Source organism: Plodia interpunctella, chromosome 26, assembly GCF_027563975.2.
Source record: "Plodia interpunctella isolate USDA-ARS_2022_Savannah chromosome 26, ilPloInte3.2, whole genome shotgun sequence".
Taxonomy (NCBI): Eukaryota; Metazoa; Arthropoda; class Insecta; order Lepidoptera; family Pyralidae; genus Plodia; species Plodia interpunctella.
In genome coordinates this window covers 2634840-2649766 of record NC_071319.1, presented here as the reverse complement: position 1 = coordinate 2649766, position 14927 = coordinate 2634840, and the positions used below count along the sequence as shown (strand labels likewise).

Genomic DNA, 14927 nt, shown 5'->3' with positions numbered 1-14927 from the left:
TCTGCTGCTCCATATATATATGTATACCTACATAATGACTTGCATATTTATGTAATTGTCTTGTATTTAGTTTACATATTCCTTGTCCTTTAATCGTCACTTGTGAAAAAACGAAATATAGTACCAGTGTCTTGTTTGCTGTAAAGTTGGGTTTTGCGTGAGATTATTAGAATGTTCTGTTGAATTAATTTACATTTTAACATCAAAATTAATGTGGTTTCTCTTATCAGGGTTAGAAAAACGATATTGTAAATTTGTGTTTTTATCATAAAATTATCCTCTTTATAAAAAAAGATAAAGCTATTTTAGTTGAAATAGGTTTTATCTCCTTTTAAATGTCAATAATGTAAAGTGACACGGAGACGCAATATATTTAAGCTGAAATAGGTTTATGTTTAATGAATAGAGGGCAATCAACTCGTTTATTTATAACCTTAGCTTTGTAGTTTGCATTTATTTTACAAGATTTTAGTGTGCGTGTGAGTAGACTGCTAGTATACCTGTTTTAATCATTTTTATATAATGTACGCGACATAGTAACCATTACCTTTTACAATACGGAAAAAAATATTGGCGAGTGTAACATCTGAAAAATATCTGTCGATGTGTCATATTACGTAGTACCTTGTTATTCATACAAAAGTTAAAGTATGACAGAACGAGACAAAATATACTTTAGCTTAAAGTATATTTTAATTTTTTTGAATAACAGGGATAGTCTCGTTATTTATTGGGGTTATCTTTTGTGTTGTATAAATCTCTATTTTATTATCTGCCATAGTGTACGAACTAATATACCTACCTAGGTTAATAAATAATCTCTTACACAACCGGTCTCCGTCAAGCGTCCTTATAGACTGTTCGGGCAACGTTTTTCCATTGTCAAACTATACAATAAATAGTAACATTTTCAATAAATAATGTGAAAATTAAGCATTGTTTTATTTATCTTATAACCGCGATAAGTAAGTCTATCTAATAAACCATGTGATGGTTTGTGCTGGTAAGTTTTTGCTCATAACAAAAGAAAGCACTTTTCAGTACTGAATTTCTAGCGCCACCACATTTTTATCAATATCTTTAATTATTTTGACAAATTATGCCACACTAGCAGGTGGCTAACGAAAACGGCACTCCGTACTACCTACTAAATTCCATGTAGCCCACGCACTGAACTAATGACGGTGGCCATCAAATTGTGCACGTCGTTAAAATAGATAAAACATAGCAATAGCGCTGTTTGCGGCTTATGTTTTTTAGGAATACCCACGGAATTACTAAGCACCTGCGTAAAATGCAAACTTGTTTATATTTTATCTCAATTTTACATACCAGAAGCACACATATATTTTAATTTGGCATTATTTGCGCGCGGGGCCATGTTATTCTTCCAACATTTTGTTTTCGTTGATCTGTGTTCCTACGATTATGATTGTCCAGTCGTGAGTGGAGATTAATTTTGTTTAATATTTAGAGCCCGGGCTAAAGTCGCTGACTTAGAATAGTACATATCCATAAATTAGACAGCAAAAATCTTCGTTCTTTTAAATATTGAATGTTTCTTTAACATTGTTATCAAAAGAATAAAAAAAAAACACAAACAACTTAGGAAATGAATTTATTGAAATGAAATCATTATAGTTACGGCATAAACTAAATCCCACACTCTTAACATCTACAAGTTTTTACACACGCAGCTTAGCTTAGCTTCCATACACACACTCATGCATTCTTTGTATTTAAATTTAAACTAGTCAATATAACCTTAACTAAAATTACCCTTTAGTAGATAACGGTTTCGTTACAAGATCTGACTTCATGTTGAGCATCATCAGCCAATGCTGTATTACAGAATTGAATTATATTCATATTTTCACGCGTATTTTATGTCTCTATCGTCCAATCTAAAAACAAATAAATTGAGATTGGAATCTATTATTTCCTAAAAGACGTTTTTGTTATTTTAAAATTAAAATAATTATGGCTAGCGACCGCGCAAAGCGACGCGGCAATATATGGAACTATCAAAATTGGTCATATTAAACAAAAATAATATCCTAACCGATAGAGACACAAAGTAATGTTGTTGCACAAACAGCTGACGAATGCGCTCAACAGTACGTAATACTTAACAAAACGCATAAGGGATACACATCCACGCACGTACATTTAGTATTAATTATACCCATTTATGGTGAAAACCAGGGGTTTTATCTTTTTAAAAAACCAGTTATTAAATACATGGTGACAATGTTACACCTAAGATTCTATCAAGAAACTGACCTACAATGTCAGTTAAGTGTAGATCAAGTCTTGTTAAGCCCGAATATTTATAAAAAATAATTTTGATATCTTCAATGATCGTGTTCTCTTTCCAGATACAAGTAACAAGATAGTGATAGCACTAAAATTAAGTATATTCCCGTTTAAAATTTTCAATACCCAGGCTTTAAGAGTATTTACAATAGTCAAATTAGGGTGCCTGATAAAGTTGAATCAACAATATCACTTATAATCCAACTATGGAACATGTACTTGTATAAACTTATTTTTATATAAGACTCTTTAGTCTCCATAATGAATATAAACAAAAAAAAAAAACAATATAGTCAATATTACACTAAAATTGATTTGGATTCGGTGCGAAAATATCACCATTTGTGAAACAATAACGTCAAATAGTGCAAGAATAAATTTACAATGAAAAATAAAGACATACCTTTCTCAAAACAAGGAAGTTTTATATGGGACGTGTCAAACACAACGTTTATATATAAATGTTCTTTTTCTTTGACGTTTTTCACACTAAATATCGGTATCGGCCCCTTTCTTTTTGGCGCCAAAACAATCTGTCAAGGCTTGTCGGTATATTGAAAAGCCTAAATTAATAATGTATTACATACAATTTCAACATTGCGCCGACCTTTTAGTATGTATTGACTACTGGACTGAAGAGATATTGACTACTGGCAAAAAATATAGTTAAATAGAATATTATTTGTAAAATAATGTGTTTGACAGTCCCATACTTTCGTAAGGTGACCAAATTGCTACATATAATGATAGCTGGGTTCGTGTATACCTTAGACGACCTAGAATAAGTAGGTTACACTAGTAAGTTACTAAGTAAGTTTAATTTTCTATGAAGAAATGACGGTACATATTTATTGCAAAAGTCGCGAAAGTAAATCTCGCGTAGTAACTTAGCCTAACTTGACGACATTAGTGGCAGCAAACAGTTTGGAAATCTCACGTATAAACATCAAATTTTGTCGTGGAGTCAATGCGTGCATTGTAAAACTAGATGTTTACACATTAAATTTTCGACAAACGAAACTAATTTAATGTCGCTAGTGTCGCGATGAGAATTAGGCATTGCTAGTGTAACGACGGCCTCGGAGACAGTGAACCCTGGCGATAGTGGTCCGTGGTGATAGGCGTCCTCACTTCTTGTCGGTGTTGGTGGTCGCTGCTGCTGCGTTACCCGTACCGTAGTTCTATTGAAATACATTACACCCAGTTAATATAGGCATTATAGGTGTGTATTTTATTTTTATCGCTCAGAAAAAAATATAGGCAGAAAGGGGCATAAATTTTTTAAATAATATTTTTACTTTTATATATTTATAATATTGTCTAATGCCCCATTGCTCCGTTACGATAACGCTCGTCGACGGATCAACGCAGAACAACGTGGAAATTTTATGAAAGTTTCGTACGACATCGCACGTCAGTCAGTGTCAAACCAAACAAACAATTTTTTTTTTTGACCATGTGATAAAGTATCCATGTGTCAAATATATTTCCATTTAAGAATGGACGTGATGGCAACTGCCCTATTGTTGACAAATGCGACAAAAAATACATAAATAAAATCTAATAAAGCAGCGGTCACCTGGTAATACTGCGCCCAAGCCTGCTGCGCGTCCGCGGCGTTGCCCGCGCCCGCCTGCTGCTGGTACTGCAGATCATACACCGAACTATTATTATATGTATATACAGCCTATTACTAAATGTAATACTAATATTGGAAATGACAAAGTTAGGGAGGATATATGTGTGTATGTATGTTACTCTTTCACTCAAAATCTACTGGACCGATTGTTATGAAATTTAGTACACAGGTAGAATATAACCTGGAAGAATACATAGGGTTACCACGGGAGCGAAGCCCGGGGCGCGGCTATGTTACGGCTACATCTAGGTTTACCGTCCAGACCATCTGGCCTACCAACAACTTTTACGGAATGACTCCAATGCAACTCAGTTCAATTTAGGACCCTAAAATGAATCGCATTCATACAAGAAATAGGTACGAATTTGCGATGCAGATCAGTTCAGGTGGCAAAGTGTATGCCCCCCGCTGATGAAACAAAAAAAGCGCGTCCATTAGCCTAAAGGCAGCGGACAGCGTCACACACCCCGCTCCACTGCTGCTGCTGCTGCTGCCACTGCTGCCACTGGTACCACTGCTGCGCGGTGTAGTTGGCGGGCCACTGCTGCTGCTGCTGCTGCTGCTGCTGGTTCTGGTTCTTGTTGCCCGCCTGCTGAGTGCCGGATTGGCCGGCATTCGCGTTCGCGTTCCAGTTGCCCCAGTTACCCCAGTTGCCCCAGCCTGTTACACGTTTCGAGATAAATAAATAAACATATAGGGACAAATCACTTAGCCCCAAAGTAAGTTCGAAACTTGTGTTATGGGATACTAACTCAAACGATACTATATTCTATAGCATATAAATATATAGATAAACATCCAGGTCAATCTGAAAAATATCATTTTCCATGTTGACCTGACCGTGGATCGAACCCGCCGGTGATGACCACGGACGGGTTTAATCCTTCGGAAAATGATCTTTTTCAGATTGACCTGGATGTTTATCTATATATGTATATGCTATAGAATACGAGGCCACGGAGATCGTCGTCAAGATGTCATCGAGAACAATATAAATTAATAGGAATAGTGTGGTGTGATGTCACGTACGTCACATTATTGTGGAGATAACATTACTGTATAGATGTAGATAAGTAATTGTCAGATAGGTATGTAATTCATCAGATAGGTTGATAGCTTTCTATCACGTAGTATTAAGTATATATAAGTATATGTGATAATGAATAAAGGCAGATAGAATCGGAATCTTATCCGAGAGGTTGTCCTCAAGCCTTGTGTTTTCTTACCACCGCTACCACCCCTACACGCCACACCACATGGCGACCCTGCCATTCGGACGGATGGCGTAGCTGTTGGTTAGTATCGTCGAGACGTCGGTGAGATTTTGACTCCACTAAGCGCAGAAAAGTTTTGCTGAAGTACACCATGGGCACAAGTACGTCCAAGGAAGAGGTAGTCATAGCCCAAGTCGCATCAGGTGGGTCTAACGATGCATCGGTGATACAAGAACATATTTCGGCGGTAAGCGCGGCCGTCCTGTTCATAGCGACCTGTTTCGCTATTGGTATATTGGGTGGAATCATATACTTGTACAGAAGATGTCATCTTGAATGGATCAGACAAGAAGTGAACCGGAGAGAAGTGCAACGAGTGGTGCAGACAGCCTGATGAGCAAGCAGTAAGTGGCAATAATAATTAAGGAAGTGATATTTTTTGTGCGGTCTTGTGTTAACTATATAAAATAGAGACATTAGTGTAAACATTGTTGTGTTATAAATGGAAATAGAGTTAACGTCAATTTATGTTCAACTTAAGGTTATTAGGGAATCTATTGTTAAGTTAGGACCTAGTAGACGAACGGGGAGTAACTTCGACTCAAAGCTTAGTCAAGCAAAGGCCCTTTACGACAAGTTTAAAAATGTAGTATCGGGCGTATCAAAATTTTCAGACGAATTGACACTGTTGATTAGTAGAATAGAAGACTTGTACGTAAAAACAATTAAGTTTGAACGCGAAACTGAAGTACCAGCAAAGATGGAGTCGCGAAATTTGGAAAAGTTTTCGTTAAAAACGGCAGTTAGTTTGCTTCCGAAAATGAACGGTGATGAAACTGTTACCCAAGATTTAATAGAAGCCATAAGTTTGTATAGTTCTATGTTAGAGGGGCTCGATAATGATCTCTTAATAAAGTTCGTGCTCACCACGCGTCTAACACAGGGGGCTAGGATGCGGTTAGCTTCACAATACGCGACAGTGGATAGTCTTTTGGCTGATATGAAGAAGCATCTTCTAACGGCAAAATCAGATGTTGCGATACAAGCTAAATTAGCTCGTACTAGGCAAGATAATAAGTCTATTGCAGATTTCGGAGCAGAGATAGAGAGATTGATGGTGGATTTGACTATTTCTCAAGCAGGGGATAGTCAAGAAGCCTACAGAGTCTTGCGGCCCTTGAATGAAAAATACGCGGTTAAAAAATTCTCAGACGGACTTCGCAACCAACGTTTGGGTACCATTATTACGGCAAGGAACTTGACGTTGTTAAAAGACGCAATAAGGGTAGCCGAAGACGAAAATGGTACATCATCGGGACAGGTCATGACTTTTCAACGTCAGTATAGGCCACATAATTTTTCAAGTAGTAATAGGGGTCGTGGCAATACATATACGCGTAATAATCATGCACAACAGAAAACAGCTGTCGAACGTACATTCCAAAGGAGCAAGAATGCTAACGTAGGTTTTAGCAACGGTGCGCAAGGTCGTGACGTGAGGAATGCTACATATCGCGGTCGACGTGGTCAGCAGAATCGTAGAAACGTAGCGTGTTTTGATCATACGTCAGACGGCCATGACTCTGGCACAATGTCAAAGCCAAAGTATTGCGAGTCTAGCAGAAGTCAGTTTTTTCGAGACTAAGCATATTTTAGCTTGTAATAGTATTAACTGGGTTAACTTTGTAGTCGGTAGTATAAATTCGGAATGGTTAGTAGACACGGGGGCATCGTTGTCAGCCATAAAAAATGGTTTCTTAAAATCAAGTGCTATGTGTTATAAGTTAGTTAAGGACGAGTTAATAATTAATGGAGTAGGTGGTAATTTACGGTCTATGGGTTATGTTAATTTAAAATTAGTATGCGGAAAATATTCATTCTTGCATAAATTTTATGTTTTCGATGATTTACCCTGTAAGTCAGTTGGTATAATAGGTCAAGATTTTTTACAAACATATAGCGGTATTATAGATTTTTCAGAAAACAAGTTAACGCTTAGGGAGCGTGAAGGGAGCGTGATTTCAATACCCCTTAAGTATTATAGTTATTCATTGAATATACCTCCGCGTTGTGAAGTAGTAAAATATTTTCCGGTGAATAGAGCGGACGATTGTGTGGTCGTGAGAAAAGAGTTGCAGAAGGGTGTATTTTTGGCTAATGTAATAGCTAGACCTAGGAATGGGATAATACCCATTAGGATATTGAATACGACTTCCTCAGAAGTTGTTTGCAGTATGACAGACGTGGAAGTATATCCGTTAAGAGATTACGATTATTGTTGTTTCGCGGAACCGGAAATGAGCGTGAAACGTGTTAAGGAAATATTTTCTTTGCTTAAACTTGAGTATTTGAATGAGGAAGAGCGATTGAGCATTGAACAGATATGTGCCAAGTATCCAGATATATTTCATGTACCGGGAGATAGGTTGACGGTCACAAACGTGTATGAACAGTCAATAAGGTTGAAAGAAAATGCCGCTCCAGTCTATAGGAAGCAATATAGAATACCATATGTGCAGAAAAAAGAGGTGGATAGGCAGGTGCAGGAGATGCTGGAAAATGGTATAGTTGAAGAAACAGTTAGTGAGTGGTCTAGTCCGGTATTGATCGTTCCAAAGAAGGCGGATCGTAGCGGTGAAAAGAGGTGGCGTGTAGTTATAGTGTAGATGAGGTGAAGCGTTTTGTGGCATTTGCAAATTATTATAGAAAATTCATACCAAACTTTGCTAGGATAGTTCTTCCAATGAATAAGCTGTGTGGAAGGTATGCGACGTTTGACTGGACCGATGAATGCGAGAAGTCATTTTTATTACTAAAAAACTCATTAATGAATCCTCCAGTTTTAGATTATCCAGATTTTTCTGATAACAACACTTTTATATTACAGACCGATAGTTCAGGATTTGCTGTAGGTAGTGTCTTGTGCAATGGGAACGGAAAGCCTGTTGCTTATGCTAGTAGAGCTTTGAATAAAAGTGAATTAAATTATCCTATAATAGAGAAAGAGTTGTTGGCTATTGTTTGGTCAGTTAAATATTTTAGGCCATATTTATATGGGAGAAAATTTGTCGTAAAAACAGATCATCGACCTCTTTTGTATTTATTTAACATGACGGATCCATCGAGTAGGTTGACTAAGTTTCGGTTGTGCTTGGAAGAGTACGATTTTACTGTGGAATATGTGAAAGGGAAGGAAAATGTGCTAGCGGATGCATTGTCTAGGATTATAATTTCAAGTGAAGATTTAAAGACCATGCGTGAGAAAACCATATCTGTGATGACGCGAGCACAATGTAAACAGTTAGAAGGTTCAAGTAATTGTGAGGAAGACTCTGCGGTTAGTAGGACTGATCACCCTAGTATCGTAGAAGTTCTTAAGAAACAAGGAGATGACGTTGAAATTCTGCAAATAAGTGTAGATAAGTGGGAAAAGTTATTAGAGAGCTCTCGTAAGAAAATAATTTCAAAGGCGCGCAATTTAATGTATATGCCGGAAAACTCGAGTATTTATTTAAACTATGAATCTTTATCGGCATCATCGCGAGACGAGTTGTCGAAAGATATAGTTACATTTTGTTTAGAAAACGGCATACAAGAAGTGGTGATATTAAAAAATTGTTGCAACAATCGTATTATAAAGGAAATGGCGAAATATTTAAAGGAAAACGGTAAAACTTTAAGTAAGAATTTTAAATTTTGTGTAGTATCGGGTGTGCGGAGAATAGACGACGACGATGAGAAGAAGATTGTTATGAATGATTTTCATGTTCTGCCTACGAGTGGACATACAGGAATACGTAGAATGGTGAATAATATAAAAAAGTATTTTTATTGGCCATCAATAGAACGTGATGTCATTAATTATGTTCGTAAGTGTAAAAAATGCCAAAAGCAAAAGTATCATAGGAATGTTAGGGAACCGATGACCATAACAACCACCGCAACTTCGTCTTTTGAAAAAATCTACCTAGATTTAGTAGGACCTCTTGATAGGGATGACTATGGGAACGTATACATATTGACTCTACAGTGTGAGCTTACAAAGTTTGTAGAGGCTTATCCTTTAAAAAATAAATCTGCAAAGGAGGTTGCAAGGGCGATGGCAGAAAATTTTATTTTGAGATATGGGGTACCAAAAATCATTGCTACAGATAGGGGTTCCGAATTTATTTCGAAAGTTATGGTAGAGCTATGTAACATTTTAGGGATTAGTAAAACGGTATCAACTGCGTATCATCATGAGAGCATAGGATCGTTAGAGAATGTTCATAAAACTTTAGGTGCATATTTGCGAATACAGACGAATAATAATACATCAGCATGGAGTTCTTGGATTCCGTATTGGTGTTTTTCATATAATACAACTGTAAATACTGTAACCAAATATACGCCTTACGAATTAGTTTTTGGGAAAATATGCAAGTTACCAAGTAATTTACAAGGTGAGACTGTTGAACCATTGTATAATTTTGATGATTATCCTTTAGAATTTAAGTATCGGTTGCAAAGAGCGCAAGCCGAGGCAAAACAAAATGTAATAACTAGTAAAATAAGGAGAAAAAAATGTTATGATGTAAATATAAATCCATTAAATTATAAGGAAGGTGATTTAATTTTAGTAAGAAAGGAGACTGGTAGTAAGCTTGATTGTATTTATGATGGACCATTTGTAGTCGTAAAAGATGAATCGCCAAATGTTGTTATTCAATGTAAAGGAAAATTAGATGTTATTCATAAAAATAGGACTAAGTTGTATTGTAATGAAAAAAATATTAAGATTTAAATTTATATTTTTTTTTTCATTAGGAAGGGTGATGTGGTGTGATGTCACGTACGTCACATTATTGTGGAGATAACATTACTGTATAGATGTAGATAAGTAATTGTCAGATAGGTATGTAATTCATCAGATAGGTTGATAGCTTTCTATCACGTAGTATTAAGTATATATAAGTATATGTGATAATGAATAAAGGCAGATAGAATCGGAATCTTATCCGAGAGGTTGTCCTCAAGCCTTGTGTTTTATTACCACCGCTACCACCCCTACACGCCACACCACAATAGTTGATATTTAGTATCCGATAGAGCGTTTGTGTATTCGCCATCGTAGCGAATGGCGAATCCATACATAAAATAGGAACGATGTGTACTCATTGTTACACATTACACACGGGAGAATATTCTTCCATCCCGTCGTACGAGACGACTAAGGAGGTCAATTATATTGCGCAATATGATAGAATGACGAGGATATTTGACAAAATTGAAAATTGTTCGATTTTCTTGTCCAAGTTATTCGATAGCAGCGACACTTTTACCGGGCAAGATACATTCGACACATACGTCTAGAGGCCGCCAAAATAGATAAAACTTTGCTAATAATAATAGCTACCACAATCGCAATGCGACTGGTTCGCTGCGTCTTACTCGGAATAGACTCGGTGAAATACATACATACTTTCATTACGCCGTAGAAAAAAAAAGCTATAAATATTTCTTATTTCGCCCTCAGATCACCCGAACCAGAACATAACGAACCTTGCGGGTTCTGGTTCCAGTTGCCCCAGCCGCCCCAGCCGCCGGCCCACTGGTTCCAGCCCGCCTGCTGGTTCTGCTGCTGGTTCGCGTTCTGACCAGAGTTCTGGTTGTTATCCTGCCAAATTAAAAAAATAATAACTTAGGATGATATATATCACGTATTGTACACACGTGCTTCACAATCACTATTCCTACTAGACGTTTCTATTTACCCACACTACAAATTATTTATTTCCTTAGTAAAACATAGTAATTTTTGACGGATAAAGTTTAATTATGGACATGGAGATTTAAATTCAGAAGCATTCTTGTTTATCGTGTTTAAATTGACTTTTTCTTTACTTAATGTGTAGCAGCGGCTGAAACTATATTTGCACACCATTCTAAGGTAAGGCATGTTGAGTCTAAGTGTTTTAAGATTTCATGTATCAATTTACACGTTGTTTTGCAAATAAAATATCTTTTATCTTAATTCATATTCATTTATTTGTTAACTAAGTGTATAATTAACATGTCCCATAGTGTGACAAGACGTAACAGACGTTTTCCTAAGGTATAACTATATTATTATTATAAAGAGGTAAGGGTTTGTGAGTTTGTATGTTTGAGGCGGGTAATCTCCGAAACTACCGAACTGACTTCAAAAATTCTTTCACCATTAGAAAGGTACATTATCCAAGATTGCAATAGGCTATATTTTATCTGAAAATCAATATCTAGTATAATATATTTTGATAGAAATGAGTCACCTTATTCCCGGCCATGTTCCGGTTGCTGCCGGGCGCGACGGCTATGTTCCGGGAGCCCCCGCGGCCGCCGCGCTGCCAGCCGCCCCCGCCCCCGCCCATGTTGCCGCCTGACATACAATACATACTTTCATTACGCCGTAGACAAAAAAAAGCTATAAATAATAAATAAATATATTAAAACAAATCACATAGATTGAGCTAACCCCAAAGTAAGTTCGAGACTTGTGTTTGGGATACTAACTCGACGATCCTATATTCTGTAACTTTTATATAAATAAATAAACATCCAAGACCCAGGCCAATCAGAAAAAGATCATTATCCATCATGACTCGACCGGGGATCGAACCTCTCGGTTCAGAGACTTTACCACTGCGCCCCCGAGGTCGTCAACTATAGACATTTTTTTTACACAACAAGCAGGCAAACAAAGCAATCTTCCTGGATGATAAGTGGTCGCCGCAGCCTATGGACGCCTGCGACGCTTCACTGGAGACAAGAGTTAATATACAACGGAACAGTGCGTTAATACTTTTGAAGTGAAAACTTTTTTAGCGGCGTTGTGTACTTTTAGCGATGGGTAAAAATTGCTAAACTCGCGTCAGTACACGTGACCTGATCGAAAATTCATAAGACGTCAAAAATGCATAACGTTAATATTTAAGTTTTCACTTCTGCCGGCGCTCCCCGAGTGCAAGCCGTTTTAATAATAATAATGATAATAATAGTTATTTATTTTAGGTAAAAACCCATACATTTGTACATGTACATATGTTTTATTGACCCATATCGTGTGTTCTGTATATAACGTTTGTATGATATACTTAAGCTGAAAACTGTATGTATCTCATTTTATTACGCAAGTTTGTTATTATCGTCTTTTTTCTTGCCTTTGTTAATTACAAATAGGTCCAAGTAATACAATTGATGCTTTAAATATTATGATGGATTGAAAATGTGTATTTTTTATTTTAAATTATATTTTTATAACATAGTGGCCAAATGAGCAAGTGTGTTGCCTGATGGTAAGAAACCACAACACGCCCATAACACGGACAATACAATACGGATTATTGAGAAAGCGGTAGACAAGGTCTTAATGTCGAAACTTTTAGGGAACACCGTTGCGGGAAGTTTATTCCATAGTTTAGTACATCGCAGGAAAAAGTTACGTAAAAACGGACTATAGCTGAGCGTTAACAGTCTAGATAATGGGGTGAAATACCTCCTTACGGCGAATGGTATGGTTTTGGAATTCAGTGAACGAAAAAGCGAAACGATAAGATCCTGAGAACACATATTTCATGAAGAAAGTATGGGTCTTGGATATTTATCTATATACATATGTATTTGTTATAAAATATAGTATCGCTGAGTTAGTATCCCATAACACAAGTCTAGAACTTACTTTGTTTGGGGTTAGCTCAATCTGTGTGATTTGTCTTAATATATTTATTTATAAAGTATTAGGTAATCCAGTGGAAAGCGCACCTTGCGAGTTGGGCCCGTTGTTCCTCTTGTCCATGGCGGGCTGGTGGGGCGCGGCCCGCCTGTCCGTGCGGTAGCGGTCCCCGGGGGCCAGCGCGGGCCCGCCGGCGCCCGGGCCCCGCAGTCCGGGAGCGCCGCGCGGGCCTCCGGGCCCGCCGCGGCCCCCGCGGAAGTTGTCGCGGTCGCGGCCGCCGCCGAAGTCTCCGCCTCTGTCGATTTACATTGTTTGTTGTAACTCGGGATAATCTAGAGCCGTGTCGATCCATTCCGGGCCAAACGATTGGCTAGTCGACAGTTATACGAAATATGTTTTAAAACACGCGAATAACACAATTCGCGTATAACATATTTACTAACAAAACTGATTTTCTTCTGAAAAGTTTATTGTTTCATAAAAATTCAATATTAGAACAATCTTAGTGTCAATCCATTCCGGTCTAAATATTGGACCGCTTTCGCTAGTCGACAGTTGTACGAAATATGTTACAATACACACGAATTTTGTTATGCTTATTCCACCAAAATTCTTTAAAAAAGTTCATTATTCCATGAAAATTTCATATTTTCCCGATGACGCGATTTTGCGGGCATAAAAACACTACGTCTCGTGACAACAACGTCAAGCAAGTTTGCGACCAAGTAAAAAGCTGAATTTTGTCAATGTAGTTGTTTCACCACAGAGTATTCAATGACAAAATTGCCATCAAGTTAAAACTGATACTTTTGTCACAACTAAAAATATATGAGGCTTGTATGACAGTGACGTCGCAAAGTTGGAGTTTTTAATCTTTTAGGCTGTCAATCAACAACTAACAGAACAAAATATTACTGCAAATAAAACTGATCTATTATTGACATTTCATAATCGTGTTTCACTTTATACATATGCAACTATCCTATTGTTTATTATAGCTTAGAGTGGGCGTTACAGACCTGGGTCCGGTGGGTGGCCCCCATCGGTCGCGGCCCATGGGCGGGGGCGGCGGCCCGCGCTCGCGGCCCCAGCGCCCGCCGCCGCCGCCCCCGCCGCGGTTGGCCGGGCCCCAGCGACCGCCGCCGCTGCCCCAGCGGTCCTCTGTGGAAGGAATAATAATATTATATTATAAATGCAAAAGTCTGTCTATCTCGATTTCACGGCTAAACAGCTGGACCGATTTTGATGAAATCGGGCAAGAATATAGTCAAATTTCTACCCCCAAACGCAAATTTTGCGGAATTGCGGCGAAATAATAAGAATCTTAGAACATAAATTGCGAATTACCACGCCCATCCGCTATGGAGGTCCTGGGTAATTCAGAAGTTTTAATAGACCTATCAAATAAAATTTAAGTAGGACTATACTTTAGTTTCATAAACTATCAGCTATTTTTTACTAGCTTTTATTTAACTTTCCTGATTAGTGTTAATAATGGGATTTCAAATTTAACTTTCATGGGATAATCATGAAAGTTAAATTTGAAAATAACGCCTAAGAGGTCCAACTAAAAGAAACAGAAAAATCTCACAATAAAGTTTACTCACCCCGATCGCGTCCCCCGTCCCTCCTGCCGCCGCGATGATCCCTCTCCCTCGACCTCTCCCCCGACCTCGCCCTCTTGGCCGGAGGCGCGTCAGCCCTCTCTCTCCTCTCCTTCTCTTTCACCACTCCGGCCGCCTTCGCTTCCTTATGGAACTCTTCTATAACCTTCTTCGCTTCCTCTTCCCCGAGCTCGGGGTAGATGACCTCGTCTATCCACGCGCAAGGCTGCGGCAGCGTGAAGTTGGCTGCAAATAAACGTGGCGTTATAGGAGTGAAGTGAGTGTCGAGTCGGCGCTCGAGTGAAGGTAGCGCCGTCGCCACAGACTCGTTGGCCGCGAGCTACGACGACGTCAGTCGGCAGAAATTGTAGCGACCACATATTTGATCCGGGCCGGTCGTGTTTTTGTTGTTATATTATTAAATTGTAAATAAATATATATGTATATAGGCACTTCATAATTTA

The 14927-nt window shown here is 38.1% G+C and overlaps 2 protein-coding genes across 5 annotated transcripts in view; one reads left to right on the top strand and one right to left on the bottom strand.

Moving 5' to 3' along the window:
- Window positions 1–1603: 1603 nt before the first annotated feature.
- The window catches only part of LOC128681023 (uncharacterized protein), a 39215-nt gene continuing 25891 nt past the window's right edge, over window positions 1604–14927 (bottom strand). For all 4 annotated transcript variants that reach the window (XM_053764531.1, XM_053764532.1, XM_053764533.2 and 1 more), the window contains 8 exons: window positions 14467–14709; window positions 13879–14020; window positions 12949–13154; window positions 11460–11566; window positions 10711–10825; window positions 4422–4615; window positions 3896–3961; window positions 1604–3497 (listed from right to left, as the gene is read on the bottom strand). In XM_053764531.1, the coding sequence (XP_053620506.1) occupies window positions 3444–3497; window positions 3896–3961; window positions 4422–4615; window positions 10711–10825; window positions 11460–11566; window positions 12949–13154; window positions 13879–14020; window positions 14467–14709 (1127 nt within the window). In that variant the 3' untranslated portion in view covers window positions 1604–3443. The remainder of the gene's footprint in view (window positions 3498–3895; window positions 3962–4421; window positions 4616–10710; window positions 10826–11459; window positions 11567–12948; window positions 13155–13878; window positions 14021–14466; window positions 14710–14927) is intronic.
- On the top strand, window positions 4968–10184 carry LOC128681024 (uncharacterized). The gene has a single exon (XM_053764536.2). It carries the CDS (start codon window positions 5672–5674, stop codon window positions 6812–6814), a length of 1143 nt encoding a protein of 380 aa, XP_053620511.1. The 5' UTR covers window positions 4968–5671; the 3' UTR covers window positions 6815–10184.